Raw genomic sequence first — 12,416 nt, 5'->3', positions numbered from 1 at the left:
ACATCTTGAATTCAGCATGGTTGCTAGTAGGAATGTGTTGTATCAGGAAGAAAAAGCCTGATTAACCACCAGTATTAGGTTTCTCGAGTAGAGTACCATCCTTATTTTCCCCATGCTTCTGGCCCACAGACAACAGTGGTCTCAGAATTACAAAAGGCAGAAGCGGGAAACATTATCTTTGGAGAGAGCATTGTGACAGATTTATGCTTTCTGCATTATATGTTGCCTTAAGGTTTTGTTTTTGTTTTTTTAATAATTGAGAATTAGAAAAAAATTAAATGCATGAGTGTAAGGCAGTGCTACGTCTGTGGTTACCAACACTGGTTAGCCACTCTGCCAGAGGACAACTGCATTCCTACCTCTTGGGGACACAGGTGAAACACAAAGCTTAAGTTGCTTTCAGTTCAGCACCCCCTGTACTTATCCTTTTACTGATCTGATGGAAAGAAAACATGTCCTGTCAGTTCTCATTAACTAGTCGATGCCAAGATCAGTGGTTGCATGGGGCATCTTGGCTAGCCTCCTGTATACACTTCTCCCATTCCTTCCGTAAGGAGCTAGCTGGCACCCACTGTAGTAGGTTTGTACTGCTCACCTTTGGTGCTCAGTGCACTGCACTGGGGTAATGTGGTAGTCTCATCGTAGTCCCAGTGTTCTGTGCCTGTCACTAATGTAATGTGCTCTTTGTATAAACGGAAGCTGTCCCTCTACATCTCTGACTGGGTTGCAGCTTCTCCTTCAGATCCCCAGGCATAGAGTTAACAGGTCTATAGGTACAGTTCACAGCTACCTTCTGAGCAAAATTTGCAGATTGTAGAGGAGAGCAAACTAAATTGAATTTGAAAATGCTGAGGTCATATTGACTCTTATTTTTCTGTAAAGTATGCAGACTCTCAGAACCTTCCAAGGACTTTAGAAATCTTTACACAGTAATCAGAGCAGTCCCATACGAGGAAACTGAGACATGGAAATTAGAATGATCCACTTACTTTATACTAATTAGCTACGAACTCGAGTAGAATGCCAGTTCTGTAGTCAAAATTTTGTATAATTTTTTTTTTGATTACACACTTTTCTCTTTTTTTTTTTTTCCTTAAAAAAAAAGGGGCCTTCAGGAAGGGGGTGTCGCACTTGCTGATACTTTTGTTAATGTTATCATGCTGAACCCTACTTTGACAAATAATAATATAAACATATCAGTGGATTGTTAGATTGAACTAATATAATTGAACTTTATGTACTCATCTTTCATTTTCTATTCTCATTAACACTTAAAACCCAGGCTTATTACTACTATTTGCATTTTTAAGATGGTCACTGGCCAGGAATGCTTTGGCATGACCAGAAGGAGCCCATGAGTGATGCTGTATTGGATTTTGCTTTTTGTAGCTAAGGTCGTGCCCCAGCAGATCACACACACTTCTCCTCGGATCCAGCCTGATTACCCCGCAGAGAGGAGTAGCCTCATTCCCATTTCTGGACATCGGTCCTCTCCAAATCCCGTGGCCATGGAAACCCGAAGTGACAGCAGGTAGGTGGAAAAATACCAGTCACAGCTCCCCATCATGTCATTTATTGCGTTGATTATTCAGTAGAACAAAATCTCTAGGATATATGAAGTATACTTACTTATTCATATTTTCAAATTTCCCCTGGAAATAACACATTGTGTGGTTTCTTTTTTATATGGAGAGTAAGGGAGAGCTGAAATGATGGGGAAATGTGCTATATTTATTCACCCATTCTCTTTTTGATGGATGTTCTGCTAGTATCCATTTTTTTTGTGTTGTGTGATTTTTTTTTTTTTTAAATCATTTGAGGGTTGCAGCATCATAGCCCTTTGTCCCTAAGTACTTCTGTATGTATCTTCTAAGAACAAAAAGATTCTCTTGCTTAACCACAGTGCAGCTACCCGAAACTGTTTTTAGCTTTTCTTTGTCTTTTCATTTATTGATATTTTTAACGAGTATAGGTTAGTTGTTTTATAGAATATTTTTCAATTTGGGTTTGTCGGGTAGTTTCCCCATGGTTACATTCAGGTAATCCATTTTTGGAGGAATACCACTTAAGTGTTATTACTGTTACTACATCAGAGAGCTCATGCTATCTGTTTGTCCCATTATTAGTTATCTGAACAGGGAGAACTTAGCTGAGGTGATGTTTGCCAGTTTTTTCTACTGTAAAGGTAATTTTTTCTTCTTTGTATGTAAATAATTTATGTGACGATACTTTGAAACTGTAAATATCTTGTTCCCCGATAAGCTTACAGTTCTTTTAGCATCCATTGATGATTCTTGGCTGAATCAGTTATTAATATGATGGTTACTGAATAGTGGTGTTTTTATTTCTGTTATTTCTTCCACATTTTTTTAGTTGGTATTCTTATCTACCCCCCATTTGTTTATCTAGTTGTTTATTTTTTTAAATCAGCATGAGCTCAGAGATTTGTTTTTATTCACTATTATAATCTATGGCTGTAATTTATTTTGATGCTCATAGGATCTCCATTCAGCCCTTGGAAGCCCCTTCAGGCTCATTCGGTGGGGTTTGCTGTGCCGCCATCATTTGAGCCCTCCTTACTTTCCACTCACAGGTTTTGATATATTGATCTTATATCCATCCACCTTCCTGAACACTCTTATTAGCTCTAAAAGTTTGTAGATTCTTAGATTTCTTATGTAGATGTTCATTTCATCTACAAATAAGGACAATTTCGGGGGCCTGGGGTCTTCTTTTCATTTACAATTTTTACGCTTATTTTTTTCTCATCTTACTATGTTGGTTAGAGTTTCCAGTGTGAGGTTGAATAGAGCCAGAGATAGTGAGCCACCGTGTCTTTCTTATTCTTGACCTGAATGACAATTCTGAAATTTCATTATAGATTTTGGTAGATACCACTTCGGTTTGAGGAATGAATGTTTCTAGAAAACATTAATAGAAAAGCTGATGTTGACTCTAGGATAAGTCGTATTTGATCATGATGTGTTTAACTTTACATGGTACTCAACTGCATTTTATTTAGGAATTTTTGATCAATACAGAGAAGTGAGATTTGTTTATAATCTTTTTGTCATGCTCTCCCTGACCAATTTTGGTATTGAGGCTGTATTTAATGCAAAAAAATAAGTTGGATCACTTTACTTTTTATATTCTCTGAAACAGTTCATTTGAAACTGGGATTATCTGCTTTACATATGTTTGATAAAATTCCCAGTAAAAACAGTTGGAGCTTAGTGTCATTCAAGTGGTATTGAGTGGGGAGACGCAGTTGTGGTAATTGTTCTACAAAATCATCCATAAAAATTACTTGTTTTAAAATGTATTTATATAATTATTTATAGTATCCTTTTATTTTTAAAAATTTTACGGTCTCTAGATATGTTTCTTTTGATCTAATATTGTCTGGGCCACAATTTGGGAAATGCTGGTATGGTAGTTATGACGAGTATGCAAAGGATCTGAGGGATCGTATTATTTGAAGGTAAAGAAGAAAATAGACCATTTGTCTCATTATAACCCATGTTCCACCTATAGACCGTCTGTTCCTGTTCAGTTCCAATACTTTTTGCCAACTTATCCACCATCTGCGTACCCGCTGGCCGCGCACACATACACCCCCATCACCAGCTCAGTGTCCACCATCCGACAGTATCCAGGTATGAGCCCATCTTTCTTTAAGATGACTCTTAACATTTTAATTTTTGCAGGCAGTGAGTATTTCTAGTGTGGCATATAATTACTCCAGCATCTGTTTTCAGATTCATATAAAGCTAAAATCTGAAGCTTTAAGGTCTTAAACCACCATCCTTGTGATCTGAAAAGGTCATCACTTATTGGTGATAATCGTAAGCTTTTATCTCATGCTGAGGATGATCATGTTAATTTTTATTGCACTTTGAAATGGTAGAATAATTACAATGAATAAAGCTGTGCTCTTGTGGGTTTTCTGTTGTTTTGTGGGATATCTGAGGGTTGGTTTTTTTGTTTGTTTGTTTTGGTTTAGTTTTTTTTGTTTTGTTTTGTTTCAGTTTTTGTCCAGTTATGTTCAACATTCACCATCCTGACATGTTAATTTTCCTACTCTTAGGGCTTATGCAATCCTTTCCTATGGACCTTCAGCTTAGTTTAGGCATCAGAAAGCAAGTTTGTCCACATTGTAGGCATTGTCCTTCTGCAGCTGAGTTGTCACGTACAGCAGCCACAAGCCACGTGGGACGGAGCACTTGAAGTGGAGCTGGTGTAACTCAGCAACTGAGTTTTTAACCTGATTTAGTTAAAGTTGGAAAAGTTTCAAATATGTTTGAAACAACATGGCAGTGTGAAACTACTTTTTCAATTATAGATGCTATGAAATCAAAATACAGATCGAGTATTTCTCATGAAAAGTCAATATCTGAATTGAGATGTGCTTTAAGGATAAAATACATACTAGACTTTGAAAACAGTTTGAAAAAAATGTAGAATGTCTTCATAGTTTTTATACTGTATATTTTGAAATGACTATTTTTTGTGGATTAGGGTGAATGCAGTGTATTATTAAAATTAATTTCACCTGTTTCATTTTATCTTTTTTTAATGTGTCTATGGAAAATTTAAAGTTACAATGTGACTTACGTTATATTTCCACGGGATAGTGCTGGTCAAAAATGTACAAGCATAAGGAAGTAGCTCTGGAAGCAGGTTCCTCCGTCTATGGATTGTTTTTTTCTTCCCATGAATAACTAGAAACCCTTTCTTTTTGTTGCTTTCTGGGAATGCTCTTGTTTCCAGGGGTTTTTGTTTGTTTGTTTAATATATACAGTAGATGATGTGTTTGCCTTGTAGAAAAAAGGAAACATGCTTGTTCTCTCATCAGTGGATATATGGAATTGGAAATTCATTTTTCAGAAGTGCCTGTGATCGAGGTCTTATCAGTTAAAGCAAAGATTCTTGACCCACTAGCCATGGATGCATTTCAGAAGTTTTATGTTAAATATTTAACACAGTTCCTGGCCTGTAGTTGGAATTTAGTAGTTAATTGCGTTTTTCTTGTTTTAATCTTATTTCGAGTAATCTGCAAAAAGACTTTCATCAAATTTGTAGGAAGTAGGAAAAAATGTAACCAACTTTGATATGTAGTGTTTTAATTAGCCTTTTTTGAAAACTGAATGAGGATTTGGATTTTGTACAGTAGAAAATTCTGTTTTTATATTAGATTAATTTGGGGATTTTTTTCTGGACAGAAGGCAGTCCAGTGGTTAAAGTGCTTAACTACTAACCGGAAGGTCTGCAGTTCTAACCCACCGGCCGCTCTGAGGAAGAAAGATGTGGCAGTCTGCTTCCATAAAGATTTACAGCCTTGGAAACCCTCTGGGACAGTTCTCCTCTGTCCTGTAGGGGCACTATGAGTTGGAATTGACTCAACAGCAGTGGATTTGGTTTGGTTATATGGACTGGTTTTATCAGCACTAACATTCTTGTAAGCACTTTTTATGTTATTGTTAGTTTCAGCTCAGGCTCCAAACTCTGCCATCACAGCTCAGACTGGTGTTGGGGTAGCGTCTACAGTACACCTAAACCCCATGCAGTTGATGACAGTGGACGCATCTCATGCTCGACATATCCAAGGGATCCAACCAGCACCCATCAGTACACAGGGGATACAGCCAGCCTCCATTGGGACACAGGGAATACAGCCAGCCCCAATTGGAACACAGGGGATTCACTCAGCAGCCCCAATCAACACACAGGGCCTGCAGCCTGCACCGCTGGGTACTCAGCAGCCACCGCCTGAAGGAAAGACTTCAGGTAAATTTAATGTTTTTCATAGAAAGTGGTGTAGAGGTTCTGCCAACTTGCTGGTTTTGTGGTCTCTATCAGGTATTTTCTCTAGGCCTTAGCTTCCTCTTTGTACCATGTGTTACTTAGAACTTAACATTCTGGGTCATTGTGAGCATTAGAAGTAACATTCATAAACAGCCTAATATGTCATTTGCATGTAGTGGGAAGCGTTCTGTAAAGGGCTCTTAGTTAAGGAAGCAAATTCGCTTTATACAGATAGTGTCCTTATTCAGCTTAAAATTTTGTTAAGGGTTGTATGTAAAGCTATAAAATCTTACACTATGTTAAATATTGTTTGTCAGTGCTTAAAAAGCAAATGCTAATGGAGTAGACATTTCGAGAAATGGAATAAATCATGCTCGGAGCATTAATTTGCAATTTCTCTGATATAATTAAAGAAATAGCTTTTTTCATCCAAGGTATTGATTTTAAGGATTATCTTTTGCATTAAGTATAACATGAAGAGAGCAACTTGGAACTAATTAATTTTAATTGCCAAGTAGATGTTGAATGCCACTATTCAAAGTTTTTTCCAGACTCTGAGCTACTAAATGACTGTCAGAGAGGTGCAGGTGACCAAAAAGATAACCCGTAGTGACCCAACTAGAAGAATGCTGTGTCTGCATCTCTAACAGCACTTGCTAGAAAACTCTTTGTATTATTTGAAATTTCCGTCATTTGAAGTTGCTGTTTTTGTAGGTCAAATATAGACTAATTCCTGATTATGGTCTTACGTTTACCAATTTCTGATGCTAGTTTTAAATATAGTTTGGTTAAAATTAATTGTTAGTTGAGCGGCTTCCTAAAGAAAGACCAGAGTGATGGTACCAGTATTAGGAGCTGAGAGGAAGTGGTGTTTTACAAAAATATAAGGGCACATTTCTTGAAGTATTCTTTGAAGCAGGCTGTCAAGCCGGAGGACCTCGTTTCCCGTCTATTTGTGACTCTTCCATCATCTCTAAAATGGGAATAATAATTGATGGCAAGAATTATATAAATAAAAACGTAAAGCACTGTGTACAGTGAGATATTCTGCTAGATACTCTGTGTACTTCATTTACCTTATCTCATTTATTAGTGACTATGTTTATAGAGCAAAGAAAAATGAATAGTTATGGTCATGCGTGAGTAGACCTAGTGGCCTTCCTACTTTGCCGTCTGCTTTTAGGCAGATGAACATTGTGCTGCCATCCCTTCTGTCTTTGAGATTGGACAGTCTTTACATGTATACTGTAATGCCAGTGGTCTAATCCTTTCTATGTATGTCTTCTGTGACATTTAGTAATGTTTCTTCCATTTCTCTGTCTTCATTGTTCTTTCCTGGCCCCTCCCCTTCCTTCAGCAGTTGTGTTGGCAGATGGAGCCACAATTGTAGCCAACCCTATTAGCAATACATTCAGTGCTGCTCCTGCAGCCACCACTGTGGTGCAGACCCACAGCCAGAATGCCAGCACCAATGCTCCAGCCCAAGGCTCATCTCCACGGCCAAGCATACTCCGGAAGAAACCTGCCACTGATGGGTGAGTAGATTCAGCAATGCCAGCTGACTCCTCCAGTTCTGGATGTAATTAATATACACAACAGACACTCACCCAGTGCTGATTGTTGTTGTTAGTTTCCATCAAGTCAATTCCAAGTCATAGCAACCCCATGTGTGCAGAGTAGAATTGCTCCATGTAAGTTTTCAAGTCTGTGATCTTTTGGAAGCAGATTGGCGGGTCTGTCTTCCAAGGTGCCTCTGGGTGAGTCTGAACCACCAGCCTTTTGGCTAGTAGTCAAGTGCTTAACTGTTTGTGCCACCCAGGGAGTCCTTCAATGCTGGTAGCAATATCTAATTTCTCATCTTCTGTGACATTTTTTAATTTCCTCCAAAATAATGTGACCCCAGAGTTGTTCAGTAGAACCTTGCCAGCCACAAGTTACAGGTATTAAGAAGCCAGGAGTCAGTGGAGTGTCAGTTTATAAGCAACTGTAACGTGCTACTTTAGGAGTTCTCTCTAATTCTGGGTGTTTAATGCTAGAACCTTAAAATAGCTTATAATTAACTCTTAAGACTTGTCTAGGTAGGTACATTAGCATGTACCACATGTGAGCAATTTCCAAAGTGTAGTAAGACTCATATTTAGTAGCCATATAAACCTCTGGTTTGGTGGGTCATAGGAAGTTATGTGCTATGCTATGAAGCTACCTTTAAGTTTTGGGGGGTGAGAGATGAGCAGTCACTTTTCAGAGAGCAGTTTCTGTGGCTCATCTGAGCTGATAGCTAGACATCAGAAGATTAAATCATAGAGCAAACTTAAATTGCTGGGACCAGGTTCCATGAAAGGTGTTCAGCTGCATAAAGTGCTGCCCAGACCCGAGTATCTTTGCTCATTTGTGAATGCTTTATAAAGAATGTCTTTCTTTTAATGATCAGTCAGTCTGTGGTGACATAACCTTACTGATAAAAACACAAGGCAAAGCTTACTAGTGAAGAGGGCAGATTGAACACACACATGTCCATTTCTCTCCTCAAAACCCTGTAGAACTTCAGTAAAGAGGATGGTTTTTGTTTTTTTTTAGTTATAAACACAAGGACCAAGAGAACAGAAGAGGACACAAAGGCAGCAAAACTTTGGAAGCTGGAAAGCAGATGAGCAAATAATTACTGCCTTAGCTGTGAAAAAGCTGAATCTTCAGCATACATAGGGGAAAGTTGAGAACCATCCTCGTTTAAATTGCAGAATCTTCAAAATGACTAGGAACAGGCAGAACTGGGTACCTCCAGAACTGGGGATGAAGAAAGGGGCATGCTCTTTTAAAGAGGCTAAACTGAAATCAAGGAGACCTGGTGGCACAATGGTTAAGCACTCAGCTGCCAACCGAAAGGTCTGTGGTTCAAACCCACCCGGCACAATTCAAAGAATGTAATTAGTGTCACTGAATTGTACATGTAGAAACTGTTGAATTGGATTATGTTGTGTATATTCTCAACAACAACAAAATAAGTGAATAAATTTTTTTTTTAAATTCTTCTATTGATCTCACTTTCCTCTACCATCTACCACCCCATTTCTTTGTTCTTAAAGATACAAAGAAGGTAATGGAATTGTCTGTATTTGCTATTTTCAGTTCTTCTTCCAGTCTCTTTCAACACTGTCTTTGAAATGTAGAAATCTGCACAGATAATGCAGGTACAGCCTAATGAATTAGCACACAGTGAACACAGTGTGCGACCAGTATGTTGTTAGTTTTCATCAAGCTGATTACGACTCACGGCGACCCCATGTGCAGAGCAGAACTGATCCTTAGGGTTTTCAATGCTGTGGCCTTTCAGAAGCGGATCACCAGGTCTGTCTTCTGAGGCGCCTATGGGTGGGTTTGAAACTGCCAATTTTTCAGCTACTAGGCAAGCGCTTAACTGTTTGCACCATCCAGGGACTCTTGCAAAATCTCTCTGGATTTTGCTGACTGAATCCCCAAAGTGTAGCTTTACATGTTCTTCTGTCCTCCACATTCTCTGCAATTTGTAGTTGAATGGAAAGGCTTATTAGAATAACATTGCCAGCACCTTCCCCCAAAGGTAACTTACCAGTGTTTCTAACTTTGACCCTATAGGATTTTTTTGCCTCTTCTTGAACTTAAATAGAAGTATAGAAGTATATATTGCACATTTTTTTTTCTGAGTCCCTGACTTCCTTTACTCCGTTTTGTGAGATTCAGCCCGTTTTTGCCTGTGATTGTAATTTATTTTCATTGCTATATACCATACCATTATATAACTATATCACAGTTTATTTATCTGTGTTGCTGTTGATGAATATTTGGGCTCTTTCCAGTTTGGGGTCATAAAGTCACCCTCAACGTATTCATGACTTTTGATACATGCATGCATTTCTGTTACATACCTTTAGGAGATTTGTGGGTTCGTATGTTCAGTTGTAGTAGATAATGCCAGCAGTTTTTCCAAGTGCTTATACTGATTCACAACAGAGTCCCTGGATGGTGCAAACGGTTAAGTGCTCAGCTATGAACTGAAAGGTTGGTGGTTCAGTCCTACCCAGAGGCACCCTGGAAGAAAGGCCCGATGATCTCCTTCCAGCAGGTCACAGCCATGAAAACCCTGTGGAACAGTTCTACTCTGACACACATGAGGTCAGCATGAGTCAAAATCGACTCAGTGACAACTAGTTTGCTTTGGTTTTGATACTGATTTACGCTCTTTAACAGTGAGGATCATTGCTTCATCCTCACCAACACTTGTTACTGTCAGCAGTCTTACTAAGTTTAGTCATTCTGTGAACTTATTGTGGTATATTCATTGGGTTTTATTGTTTTTGTGTTTTAGGGTGGGGGCAGGAAGACTGGTCTTTTTATTTTTGTTTTTTACTTTTTATTATAGAGAGTTATAAACATAATAATTTAAACATAAGAAGGAGTACCCAGCTTCAATTTTCAGTTTATCAGCTCATGGGTAATTTTGTTTTATCTATATGCCTACCCCACCATATCTTACCATATTATTTTGAAACAAATCCCAGATATCATGTAACTTTATTTGTATCTATTTCAGCGTGTGTCTGTTGAGAGATATATACTTTAAAATATATATAACTCCTTAGTGTCATAAAATATCCAGTCATTGTTAAATTTCGAGTTGTCTCGAATGTCACAGATTTTGTTTTGTTTTATATTATTTATTTGAATCAGTATAGAATCTGATAAGTTGCACACATTTTGTGTGATTAGTCAGTATGTCTCATAAGACTCTTTTAATATACAGATTTCTTCTGTCTCTTTTTCCTTGCAACTTACTTAGTGAAGAAGCTTGGTCTGTGTCCTGTAGTTTCTCCCTCTCTATGGATTTTGCTGATTGAATCTCCACAGTGTAGTTTTACTTGTTCTTCTGTCTTCCACATTCTCTCTAATTTGTAGTTGAACCTAAAGGCTTGATTAGAATCACCTTTTTTCTTTTGGCAAGACTGCTTTGTAGGTGGTGGTGTTTGTTTAGTTTTTACCAGGAGACGTGATACCTGGTGGTCATCTTTTTGGAAATGTTAGCCTCCCTGCTGCCCAGATCCCCTAATTATTGTTGTTGTTAGCTGCTGTTGAGATGGCCCCTTACTCAAGGTGATGCCATGCACAGCAGAACAAAACGCTGCCCAATCCTGCACCATCCCCATGATCACTTGGGGACAGTGGTAGTTCAGTGGTAGAATTCTTGCGTTCATGCAGAAGACCTGAGTTTGATATCCAGCCATTGCACTTCATCAGCCACCACCCGTCTTTCAGTGGAGGCTTGCGTGTTGCTGTGACGCTGAACAGGTTTCAGTGGAGCTTCCAGACTTAGACAAACTAAGAAGAAAGACCTGGAGATCTATTTCCAAAAATCAGTAAATGAAAACCATATGAATCACAATGGTCCAAGTTGTAACCAGTTAATTATTAGGAGTTGCAAAATGGTGTGGTCTAGTTCTAGCCACTTTTTTTGAAACCCACTCTCGTCCGCCATTTGCCCTCATCACTCTATGAAAGCTAAACATGTCAGGATCACCTGTGCTTCCATATTGCTAAACTCAGGGGTTAATTCTCAGTCCTAGCTTTACTTGACCTCTCAGCATGATGTGGGCGTCCCTGGGGGATGCAAACAGTTAAGCACTTGACAACCAGCTGAAGGGTCGGCACCTCAGAAGACAGGCCTGGTGATCTGCTTCTGAAAGGTCAAAGCCTTGAGAACCCCATGGAGCAGTTCTACTCTGCACACCTGGGGTTGCCATGAGTCAGAATCAGCTCAACAGCAACAACAGTAGCATGACACAGTTGATCACGGACTCCTTCTTCCTTTGATAATTACACTTGGATTCCAGGAACTGGCTCAGCTCTGTGTAAATGTATAGACATAATAATTATTATAAACATACTATTATGGATTTAAATTGTAATATAACTATATTGGGAAGATAGAGGAGGGAAGCAAAGGGGTTGGCATTATAATCCTTACCTACCCTAATAGATAAAAACCCATTGCCATCAAGTCGATTCTGACTCATAGCAACCCCATTGGACAGTAGAATTGCCCCATAGGGTTCCCAAGGAGCAGCTGGTAGATTTGAACTGCTGCCCTTTTGATTAGCAGCTGAGCTCTTAACCACTGTGCCACCAGGGCTCCACCCTAATAGATAGTGACGTCAAAAATTGAGTAATCAAAAGTTAAAAGTGTATGCATAATAGTAAGTAAAAAGGAGTTGTGGCATGTTAGAGGCAGCCACTGAGACAGTCAAAGATGGTTGCTTCCTGGAGGGAGGCTGGCAGGAAGTGAGGGATGGGGCAGGGACCATTTCTACTTTGTTGAAAGCCTTTTAGCACTATTTGGCTTTTTAAATAATGTGTACGTATTGTTTTGATAAAATAAAAGTTAATTAAAAAATATATAGCCAATTTAGCAGCCATCTAAGATACTCCACTGGTCTCATCCCTTCGGGAGCAAGGGAGAATGAAGACAACAGGATACAAGGAAAAGATTAGTCCGAAGGACTAATGGACCACAGCTACCAAGGCCTCCACCAGACTGAGTCCAGTACAGCTAGATGGTGCCTGGCTACCACCCCTGACTGCTC

General features: G+C 38.9%; 1 protein-coding gene across 4 annotated transcripts in view; it reads left to right on the top strand.

Moving 5' to 3' along the window:
- The window catches only part of SAP130 (Sin3A associated protein 130), a 92,882-nt gene that overhangs the window by 48,564 nt on the left and 31,902 nt on the right, over nt 1–12,416 (top strand). For 3 of the 4 annotated variants that reach the window (XM_023741365.1, XM_023741366.1, XM_023741367.1), the window contains exons 11-14: nt 1,390–1,531; nt 3,535–3,656; nt 5,485–5,787; nt 7,163–7,340. In XM_023741365.1, the coding sequence (XP_023597133.1) occupies nt 1,390–1,531; nt 3,535–3,656; nt 5,485–5,787; nt 7,163–7,340 (745 nt within the window). The remainder of the gene's footprint in view (nt 1–1,389; nt 1,532–3,534; nt 3,657–5,484; nt 5,788–7,162; nt 7,341–12,416) is intronic. The other variant, XM_023741368.1, reaches the window with a different exon arrangement.

This window comes from Trichechus manatus, unplaced genomic scaffold (assembly GCF_000243295.1).
Source record: "Trichechus manatus latirostris isolate Lorelei unplaced genomic scaffold, TriManLat1.0 scaffold00179, whole genome shotgun sequence".
NCBI classification, from domain to species: Eukaryota; Metazoa; Chordata; class Mammalia; order Sirenia; family Trichechidae; genus Trichechus; species Trichechus manatus.
This window is presented reverse-complemented; position numbering and strand designations above follow the sequence as displayed.